This window comes from Electrona antarctica, assembly GCF_951216825.1.
Source record: "Electrona antarctica genome assembly, chromosome: 18".
In the NCBI taxonomy this organism is placed as follows: Eukaryota; Metazoa; Chordata; class Actinopteri; order Myctophiformes; family Myctophidae; genus Electrona; species Electrona antarctica.
Window position 1 is genome coordinate 22,824,266 of NC_136799.1, and position 11,878 is coordinate 22,836,143.

The 11,878-nt window shown below is 42.8% G+C and overlaps 1 protein-coding gene across 4 annotated transcripts in view; it reads right to left on the bottom strand.

Annotated features, from left to right (window-relative positions):
• Positions 1–10,544, bottom strand: part of mta1 (metastasis associated 1) — a 77,728-nt gene extending 67,184 nt beyond the window's left edge. For 2 of the 4 annotated variants that reach the window (XM_079528928.1, XM_079528929.1), the window contains exon 1: positions 10,361–10,544. In XM_079528928.1, coding sequence (XP_079385054.1) covers positions 10,361–10,388 — 28 coding nt within the window. In that variant the 5' untranslated portion in view covers positions 10,389–10,544. The remainder of the gene's footprint in view (positions 1–10,360) is intronic. The other 2 variants (XM_079528927.1, XM_079528926.1) reach the window with 2 other exon arrangements.
• Positions 10,545–11,878: the final 1,334 nt, after the last annotated feature.

An 11,878-nucleotide genomic window follows, 5' to 3' on the forward strand; every position in this document is an offset into this window, starting at 1 on the left:
AGTGGTGCCTATCCCTCATTCTGTCTCTTTCTAACACCACACACCAAGTTACGACTGGCACTTGATACAAAAATATACAAGAGAAGTTCCACTCTTGTAGTCCTTCTGACAGCAAAAAGAATAATATGGGAAGCAGCAAGCTAATGGCTGTGTATGTGTGAGAGAATTGAGTCTGGGTTGTATGAGTGTTGAGTTTCCACCATGTGAAAAGCTGAAGCCTCGTGGTGAGCAAAAGGGAGAGAGTGTGAGCGAGAGACAGTGAGAGTCTATCTGTGGGGGGGGAGAGAGTGAGTGAGAGGCCTGTAGGCACTAGGCAGCGCCACTCAGTCTCTCCGTTCCTGCCAGCCCTCCCGCCATCTCTGTCTGCATGTGCCCACAGCCTTCACTGTGCCCCCCATCCCCCGCTGCCAGCCTCGACCAATCGGCAGGCCCCGGCGCCTGTGACATCACAGTGCAGTCGAATTTTGAGAGAGCCAATCAAGGCATGTTGCTGAGCCCCAAAAGATGGGAGTCTGCCGGGTGAGATCAAACCAGGCCAGAGAGACAGACAGACAAACAGCGAGAGCGAGACAGGGGTGCTGATGAGAATGAGGGAAAAGAAATGTGTGCTGATTGAATAGGGGAGACAGAGACAGACAGACAGACAGACAGACAAGCCAGCAGGCTCACAGAGATATTAGCGAGAGAGAAATGGCTTAGTTGGAGAACTGAACTAAAAAAAGGATACGAGAAAAATAGACCATGAATGAATGAATGAATGAATGAAGGAAGGAATGAATGAATAGGTGAGAAGAGTTAACGCGAATCTAACACCCCCCTCAAGGAAAGTCTCCCTGAAACCCTCGACCCGCACCCTCCGCTCCTCAAACACATACTGCCTCAACCCCGTCACGGCTAACCTGCGCACCATGGGTGACAGGGCCTTCTGCGCAGTTGCCCCTGAACTGTGGAATACCCTCCACGCACACTTGAGCGCCACAGTCAATAGACTCCTTCAAGAGAGGACGAAAGACCTAACTTTTTAACAAGGTTTTCTTCTAAATCCACTGATTTTATTCCTTGACCCATGCCCTCATGTTCAAAACCGTTTTGTTTTCCTTGATGCTTAATTGTGTGTTATTAATCGTGTGACGTTCTTTTATGCTTTTGCGTACCGTTTTACGCATTTGTCTACTGTAGCACTTTGAGATTCTGAGGAATGTAAAGTGCATTATAAATAAAATCCATTATTATTATTATTATAACATAATCAAGAGTTTAGTTAAAATGCTAAGTATAACCTCTTATGTACACAGGGTGCACTAGAGAGATCTGCCCTGCAATGGGCCATGTATTGTATCCCTTTGAAATGACAGGGGTACACAATAAATCTAGCCTGACACTCAGTCTGAATTTTCATTTCGTTTCACTTAATTATTCAGACTGAAAGCCCTCCCCACGGCAGCAGTTTCTGGGGAGGGCAAAGCGGCAGTCTTCGGCGGTTGGTTCATACCAACCAATCAGAATAGTAGGAAAGCAGATGACGTTGTTGTCAATCATGTGGCTATGGCTAACCCGGTTGCTAACCAAACAAACACAGCCAACGAGAGCTACTAGCATGTAAACAAAAGCGGTAAAATATGTCGGATGACATTTATAAAACCTGTCGTTTCTGTAAAGAAACTATTTATCATAGGTCGATTTAATAGCCAGATTGATACGTTCGCGAGTTACCGCAGTGGGGGCAGCCATGTTTGTTGTTTGACGCTGTCGAGTGACAGGGCTGATAGCCAATCATCTGCTGTGATCAGATTTTCAGACTGACGCCGCCGTAGGCAGAGTCACCAGACCTGAATCACCAGGACATATCTTTTGGTATATTTAATGGTAGCGATTCAGGGCTGGAGCCAGGTTACAATAAATCCTCAGCATTGACTAAAATTAACATTAGGGATTTTAATGTGTAGCCTCAAACTAAAAGTATCAAGACTTTGAGAAACTTAGGCAATAGACCATTATCAGTATCACAGCAGATATTTTGAGGTATGTATCATTATATGGGTAAAACAGAGCACATCGGTTCTGGGAGAGTTTAATTTCATTTAGGTGTTTCTGTGTGCCAGGCCAGCATGATGTAAAATATACCGAAGTTGGCCATGCTGGCACAGTGAAGTTTAAATGAATACAGAGATTTGATGATTTGCACTTACCCATTTGTGACACATCAAAATGTCAGCTGTGAAAAATAGAGAACATCCACCTTCACGCAAACATACATTCACATTCACAGATGTTCCTGTTGCGTGCAAGAACCACAGGACAAAAGTCACGTCTCCGTGTGACATAGGCATGGTATGGATGGAGGTTACTATGGCAATGGCAGGTAATTCAATCCCCTGCTGAATCAATCGCACACCTCTTTTTCGCACTTTCATACCACTCGCTTCCATCCTCACAAGCCTGTTCAACCTAGATAGAGCTGCACACACCACATGTCTTGTTTGTAGATTAAGGCCATCACTGCACCCAAAACTAGCTCTCTACCATTTCCTCACATGAATTTCGGCTGACTCATAACGTGGCCATCTCACCTCAGACAATAGATAAATCTGTTGGTTATCGTCAAGATAGATGGTTTGTTTTCTACTTCAGAATTAGTGCTGAATGATCCACCTACCTATGTACCCTCGTCAGTCTTTCAGTTTACTTTGGAGGTGTTTGTTCTGAGAGGAAAGAGGGGGTGAGGCAAGATATAGTGGTAGTCACTGTAATAAGTGCCTCCCCTTCCCACAGTAAAGTCCACAGTCTTAATTTAACTCCTGGGTGTAAAGGTTTACCTGCAGTGGTTCACTGCAGGTTAGATTAACACTGACGATTTTACTGTGCAGCCATGCATTCTTTCCTGCAGTAGTGCTGCAGCAGTAGTAATGCAACTTGTTCTTGTTCAAATTGCACTTTAGGACTGAACGGGAATAATTGCAACGCCAAGCGGGCGACTCTCAACAGAGCATTTCTAGTGCTTTCTTTAAGTTCAAAGGGACCAGAATCCAAATCGTTTCTCTCACGTCGCACTGCAGCAAATACAAAATACTAATTCAAATTTGGGTACATACAGGTCCATCTCAATGAATTAGAATAGTGTAAAAGTTTTCTTCCGTAATATAATTCAAAAAGTGAAACTTTCATAGAGCATCCCCCGGCCGATAGGTGTGAAGTGTGAACAGTTTGGGGGACCATTTAAAACAAAGGCGGCTTGCATGCTGTGGTTTGCTATACTAAACAGAAATGTGCATGAACGAGGGCTGACAAAGTAGGCTATCTTTTGTTGTTTTTCTTGTTTTTTCGCCCCCTCTCTTCGAAGTTAGACTGGGCCAGCTCTAAACTGACTGGGCCACGGCCCACGTGGCCCAATGGACCCTACACCGGTGATGGTCAGTACAACAGTTACTAGTAGTTTTGGCACTGTGGGCAGGTGCCAAATCGAGCTGGAAAGGAAAATTAGAATCTCCATGAAGCTTGTCAACATACTGAAGCACAATGTACTCTAAAAAGATGACTGTGTTGAAACCATTGTCAAGTTTTCACTGTCAGTGGATCAACACCAGCAGATAACACAGCCTAAATCATCACTGTGTTTTGTCATGTCCAGAGTCTCAACACAACCATCTATTATGATATTTGACAGCACTGTGTGCCTCCGTACATTGACAAGCTTTATGTCCATAGTCCGGCAGCCGACAGGCTTCTTTTGTTTAAAGTGGGAAATTTGGTATAGTCTTTTTTTATTGGTCTAAAATATTGTCTATATACATACATTCGTGAATCCACTTGCTGACCGGCTCTTAGTATTGGGCAATCTTTTTTATAGGAGTTTCACTTCACATCACATTTGTCATGTCTACTCTAGACTATGGCCGTTTTTAGCCCAAGGAGTGTATTTTGTGCAAAACTAATGCTTAGAATGGATTCAGAACCATGAAAACCTCCTAGTTTGACATGTCACTTAAAGCAAAAGGAAAGTTTGACATTTTTGCCTGCCATAGGATGTTAATGGTAGGGTCACAAGAAACCCCTATAAAAAATTGCCCAATACTTTCAGCCAGTCAGCAAGTGGATTCATGAATGTATGTATATAGACAATATTTTAGGCCAATAAAAAAAAGACTATAAACCAAATTTCCCACCCGTCCACCTCGGCTGCCGGACTATGATGCTGATCTTCCTTTTCCAGCAGCGTGTGTTGAGACTCTGGACATGACAAAACACAGTGATGACTTAGGCCATGTTATCTGCTATGGTGTTGATCCACTGACAGTGAAAATTGAACAATGGTTTCAACACAGCCATCTTTTTAGAGTACATTGTGCTTCAGTATGTTGACAAACTTCATGGAGATGCTAATTTTCCTTTCCAGCTCGATTTGGCACCTGCCCACAGAGCCAAAACTACTAGTAACTGGTGTACTGACCATGGTATTACTGTGCTTAACTGACCAGCCATCTGGCCTGACCTGAACCCCACAGAGAATCTAGGTTGTATTGTCAAGAGGAAGGTGTGAGACATAAGACTGAACAATACAAATTAATTTACGGCTGTTATCAAAGAAAACCTGGGCTTCCATAACACCTCAACAGTGCCACAGGCTGATCACCACCATGCCACACACCATTGATGAAATAATTTGTTCAAAAGTAGCCCAGACCAAGTATTAACTGCATACATAATATACTTTTCAGATGGTCGACATTTCTCGTTTAAAAAAATATTTTTTTAGTGGTCTCGTAAAATATTCAAATTCAATGATAGGATTTCTTGAATTTCATGAGCTGTACGCCATAATCATTAAGATTAAAACTAAAAAAGGTTTTAAATACTTCACTTTATGCCCAATGAATTGAGAATATATGAAAGTTTCACTTTTTTAATTATATTACGGAAGAAATTTAACTTTTACACAATATTCTAATTCATTGAGATGGACCTGTACATCTGTAGGTAAAGCAAAAGAATTCACCCCCCAGTATTAACTCTTGAATCAATCATACACACACACACACAAACAATACTACTTGTTGTGAGGATGTCTGCAAGCAATCGCAAGTCTTGGCTACTCCATTACAGTACAACAACTAGGTGTTGCCAACGAATTTTCTAATCAAAAAAACTGAATATATAAAATTAAGGTTCGAATTTAAAAAAATCACACCCGTGTGAACTGAGTGGTGTAAGGTCTGTCTGACGTAATGAAATCATGTCTGACGTAATGAAATCACACCCGGGTGTGATTTCATTACCTGGCTTTGTTTGTGCAGAAAAAATGAGCATGGTTGCTATGTTCACCCTGTTCACCCGGGTGTGATTTCATTACGTCATTACAACAGGGTGAACATAGCAACCATGCTCATTTTTTCTGCACAAAAAAGCCAGTTGTAGGAGTGGTTTACACCACTCAAAAAAAAATGCTGTGCAAGCGAGACGGTGCCGTAAGCGTTGTGAGCTTGTAGATTAGTTATATTTGCCACGCGACACGCCGACACCGGCATACATTGAAGAATAAATCAGCTGCCTCGCACTCTTCCTAAACGCAGACTACGCAGGCTGCGTAGGTTCCCCGATTCACAAAAGGCCCCCGCCCACCCTGCGCAAAGTCGGCAAAGGGCGTGCTACGTTATTTGCGCACGGACGGTGCGCAAAGAACGGTGAGCACAGGGCGGGCGGGGCCGCGGGGGCCTTTTACGTTCTTTGCGCAGTGAGTGTACACTGCTCAGAAGGGTGAAATCTTCCGTCAACAGCGTACCTAGTGATCAGGCCTGGCCTACACCGAAACTGTTTTCTTCGGTGTTGTTTCGGACGGACGGGAGAGTATATTTTTAGACAACAACACACGGATCTATCACTCATCAATCTTCAATCATGAAGCGACTTTATCCTTCAGGAAATTATAAAAATAAAAATAAAATGCGTAAGGATGAACTGCGGCGCCGGTCCGGCAGCAGCAGCAATGCAGTGTTCTGTTCTGTGAATTAATACTGCCTCCGTGCCTCGTTTTGATAAGGCTATGTGTGGTATGATGGCTCAATTAAGAAAAATGTCGGTGAAGTTTTACGGGAGAAGGGAGACATGCGTTGTGTTCCAACTCGGTTTTCAGCAGCGCCAATGCGCGGAGAGAGAGAGAGAGAGTTGCGCCAGCAATGCGATCTTAAATGTTATCTCAGGTTGTATTGGTGTAAATATAATTATTAAAAAATCCGAATGGCCCCGAATCGAAATCGAAATCCGAATGGCTCGAATCCACGTGGGTTTTTGAAATGAATATCCGAATGCAATTTTTGGACAATTCTGGCAGCACTACCCGTCACCATGCAGGTGTGGTACATTTTTGATAGGACCAACTGTAGTAGATCAACTCTTCAACCCCCATGAAGGGTCATTTGACAAAGCTACTGCAGCCATTAGTGACACGCATATCGAGGTTCTCTTCTGCTCTGACAAGGGAGATGACAAAACTCACATGTTTTGTGTAACCAATACTTTCCCTGTATACGGAGGGAAAGCACTGGGCTCAGGAACAAGCACCACAAGCTCCGGAAGAATCGCCTGTGGCCCATGCGGTGAAACAAAGACATCAAGGCCTACTGAGCCAGCCTTTGTCCATGCTTCACCCACAAGGGAAGTCACTGCTTTTCTACGATGATCCAGCATTGACTTGCAAAGTGTCAGCCATCTTTAGAAGAGCCTGCATTGTCTTGATGCCAAGCCGCCAAAGCCAGATCGCAGGGAAGTGGAGGGCCAGACCAGGGAACCTGCAGTGCATCTTGGGGTATAACAGTATTTCTATCTGGTATAGAACAAAGCCTAAGTCCTACTGTATGACTGACTGCATAACGTTAAAGTAGTACTGTCATGTAACATCATGATATCAAATCTTGGAGATCTTCAGAGTACCAGATGAGTTTGCGTTATGGTACAAGAGGCCTGTGCCAGTGTGCCTGCCTAGTTGTGGCCTTTCAATTAGATCGACCAATTGAACATAGCCTAAAAATGGCATAAAACCGCTATTGTAGATTTTAGAATTTAGATACAGTGTATGTCAAAACAATGTCACCTTTCCTGTCGTGTATGTCAAAACAATGTCACCTTTCCTATCAAATCAATTAAATCTATCAAAACTTTGCAAGAAAGTCCAACTGCCAACTGTGCCAGTATTGAAAAATAAATCACACTTGTGTGAAGTGAAGGGCACTCTTATCATCATACATCACAACGTTCTCAGCCAATGAAATCATCACAAAATGTAATTCCGGCTAATCACTTGGCGTCTTCAATTTTCTGCTCTCACTTTTATCTTCAATATGTACTTTGCTCAACCAATCAAATCATCGCTATGGGGTGATCAGCCAATCACAAGCCAATGTTTGTGTTCACAGAAACCCGGAAAGCTGGGTATAGGAGGGGCTAGCACCCCTAAAAAAAAGCATGTGTTGTACTGCCCTTTTCTCATCAGTACAGTCAAACAAAGCATAAAATTAAATCACACAATTCAGCTCAAATCAGCTTTAAATTGCTTGTCACATCACAAGTCCATGAGTGTAAAAGGGTGGGTGAAATTATTAGTGGATATATTAGTACAAGCTTCTCACAAATTGTTGAGTTACATTTTAAATTTTAAAAAGAAATCACACCCGTGTGAAGTGAGGGGCGCTCTTATCATTTATACATCATACATCATCTAATGAACAACTGAATTTATGCAATTGGTTAGCCGATTTGCTCGTCTACATATGACGTACATTTTCCCTTCATTGTCAATGGCATTTAATGTTTGTGTTGCCACAAATTTCCGTCATATTTGAGGCACATATGATGTAATTTCTCCTTTCATTGTCAATGGCAAATATGAGATGTGTGGGGACAAAAGCTGCCGCCCCTCAAAAATATCAAATATACATAGTTTATATTCATGTTATAGCATATCTAAACTATATTTTTTACTACTGTGAATTCCAAGGGAAGCAACTGAGGTTTAGAGATGACTTTCAATTCTGACTACATAATTTATGCTGTTGAAAGATTAGGCTATTCAAAAATATGAATCTTTTTTAATTATCTTGTGAGGAAGGGATGCCCTGAGGTGGAGCAGGGCCACGAACAAGTGAACTTAGATCTAGTACTTGACATAAATCCCAGCACTAATTGAACTCCAGTTGTCAGAAAATGGTCAAACTGTAGCATTATAAATAGAGTGACCTACACCTCTCGTAGACTAAATGGTGCTTTATTATTTTTCACCACTGTGGTACAGATCCTCCAATCCCTGTGGATAAGATACAGGCCAGCAGAGTCCCACACTAAATAGATCTTTTGAACAGAACATGACCTCAAAACTACGCTTGCTCACCTGCCAGCAGGTAAGGTCAGTAGGGCATACAAAGTGGCCAGCCAGAACCAAAATGTAGCACCAATTTGACTGGAGAAATGAAATGAAATGAAATGATTACTATATTTACCCAGGGTATCTGGGCTAAGCTCAAGAACTTGTTTCCAGCCAGGCCCTGCTCATAGAACATTTCATCGTAGTGGTTCAATGCCTTGTTCAAGGGCACTTCAGCGGTGGTAATTTTAACGTGTCGGACCGCTGATTCGAACTGGCGACCTTCCGGTATCAAGACCGCTCCGCAATCCGTTCGGCCACCGCTGCCACTAATCCCACCTGTCCATAGACCCAACCCGTTCTCACTCGGGCAAGGCCATCTTGCATTTGAATAAACTGTGTGTTAAGATCATTGTAGGGTTCATGCAACCTGTATTGCCAAGAAACGTTCCGCTATTTCTCCATTTCACTGCAGGCTATGTCTGTCATTCCACATACTTTTTGTATTTGTTTTTTTGCTTTTCTGCCTTTATTGACAGTTGAAGTGAAGATGGACAGGAAGGAGGGAGGGGGAGAGGGGAGAGACATGCAGCAAAGGTCGTCATGAACGGGACTTGAACACGCAACGCGCTGTCAGGCCAGAGCCTATATGTGGCATGCTCCTGGACCGCTAGTCCAGCGAGCACCCCCAGGGATTTGCATCTTTAAAATAAAATGTATAAGTCTTCTACTTCCTCTGTAGTCGAGATATGAATGTACAATTAGCTGGCTGTCACATTTCAAGGATAACAGATTGGTAAAAAACAAAAACAAAAAAAACTTGATCATATGGATATACATGAAAAATCATGTATATCCATTTTATGCTGGCTACATCCAAAGGCAATCAATTCCACAAGACATGTTCGCTTCCTACTTGTCTGGTGACGCTGACAATGTATCATGGTCAAAGTGAAAGAAAAACATCTTCATTGTAACCTCATGTGATGTGATGTGGAATCAGTCAGTAATATGTATCTTTCAGCTTTGAAATTAAAACATACCACCAGTCATTTGTATTGACATCCGAGACCTCTGGTCCTTTCTCCTATCAGAATGAACCAGGTGAGTTAAAGTCACCCTCTCAGCTCCCCTAGAATGAACCACCACCTAATTTTAGCTATTACACAACTGTTATCAGTGTTCATATGACATTAAAAAACCATTACACATAGTGTAGCTGGGAAGTGAGTCAGAAAAGCATAACAATAACAGTATATGCTTATATGTGGTAAGGGGGAACAAGTAGGGTCAAATCTTCATTAGAAATTAACTGTGGAGTTATTGTTTCAAAATCACAGAACTAAATAATAATAAAAGACTGCTCAAGACAATGCATGGCAAATAGTCAACAACTTAATTTTAGTGTTTGCAGAATTATTCTCGCAAACTTCTATTTCTAGCTGTACCAGGTAAGTAAAGTAGACTATACTGTATGGTAAATGGGGGGGGGGGTCGCCTAACTTTTCTGCAGTTCTTTTGCTTAGTACCTAAAGGTGGGCATCTGCCTGCCTGGCCTGCCCTGTCCTGCTCAGACTTGGGTAACCTAAATCCGACCAGTACCACCAGTAGCGTGTAGCCAAAGCTGACGCCAAACTTTTAGAAGCTGTGCACACTGTTCACTTAAGGTTAAATATTGAGGGGAAAACATGTGCTGTTACTTTTTTGTATGGCCGCCTTCTTAGCACATGCATTAAAGCATTTCGTTTAGGTATTCGCGTCCAAACAAAACACAAACACAAAAGAGAGAGAAAACGAGAAGAGAACCCACGGGGTTCTGTTAGCGAACCACTACTCTTCATCACCATCCTCCTCCTCACACAGTCACCATCATCATCCTCTCTGAAAGCACAAGGTTGTTTTAGCTTTAGGAAATAAAAGAGGAAGGATAGAGACCCCGCTGCGAAAAGCCCAGCGACGAATCATGGCGAGTGCGAGTACGAAAAGATCCTGAAATGTTGTCCCCCTTACCTCCAACCCGGTACATGTTCGCTGCCATGACTGACCCGGGTCCTGGCGTCTCCAGGTAGAGGGGTACTGGAGCTGTGTGTGTGTGTGTGTTACCACTGCCTACTGCCGCTCTGTGTTGGAAAATGGTGGATTGATCAATACGAAGCAGACTAGCCAAGGGATCTTAAAGAGACAGCGCACATATTATATTCCTGTACTACCTAAGTTTGGTGCCCCGTCGTCCTTTATTATATCGCGCGGCCCTGGTTCGCAACGTAACCCGCGGAAATTTGGACGCGGTTGGCAACTACAAAGCCCGTTTCCACTGGAAGTTGGTGGACCAGCCAGGGAGAGGAATAGTGGGGACGGAGCAGCGGAAGGGGGGCACTGTTCAGCCAGCAGCATCCTCTCTCTGTCCCGTCCCGGCTCCCCGCTCTGCCTCCTAAATGTGAATGCAACGCTGTTCAGCCCCACATTTTCTAACTGTAAAAACAATTTCAAACATCAAAACGCCACTGTTTCTGTCTAATTCAAATGTAGAATTGTGTTTATTACCATTTTAGCAGTGTTGTTATGCTTATTTTTCCAATATATTTGTATTTTTGACATTTTTTGTCTAACTATTGTAAAGACAAAAGATTCTAAGGCCCACATTGTAGACACACTGAAAGTATGAGTAACCTGCAATATGCCTACATACTAGTTTTATCAGGCTATCACTTGAAGTGATAGTGCAGTTTAGCCTAGCCTTATCAAATTCAATTGTAATATGGACATACACAGGACTCAAGCAGTATCAGCATGAGGTTGGAACCACCAAGCCTATTATAACCACCTACTATGTTAATTGAATGGACACACATGCAGGGTAAAGCAAATAAAACCCAGGCTACTACATCAGTGAGCATAATCTGCTATTAAAGAATGGAACATTGCATGCCCCAACAATGACTAACTGAACCCTGTGTGTGGTTTCTCTCTTTAATATCACATGTTAAAGACGGTCATATTATTTTGAGTTCAACAGATTTGGCCTGTGTTTATTTAACTTTTTTCTTGGGGGGGGGGGGGGAGCAAACACAAGGCTGTGGAAGGTGCTGCACAGAGAAAATAATATATTGGTTAGAGAGACAAAGAAATGACAAAGATGACAATGACAGTGACAAGTGAAAGACACAGAGATGAGGAGAGGGAGACAGATACAGTTAAAATGATAAATTATTTGAATCTGGGGTCTGTAGTCTCCCCCAGAGGAAGCTGTTTGATTAGCTGGGGTTTTTCAATGTGGATGTAGGCTTACAGCCTCCATGCTTGAGGAATGCTGTGGTGAAAGCTTCATCTGATCTATACCATATGGAAGCCTCAATTACCACGGCCTTACACAGGGGACTACAGTCTGCTGTCACATGACCACTGTAAGCCAATCAGTGGTACTTACAGTATGTACACTGCTGCTCAAGTGTGCTGTGCACTCTTGAGTGTTTGAATCTTGTGCAGCATAGGAACAATTACATTGTCTCTGTGTGTGCGTGCGTGCGT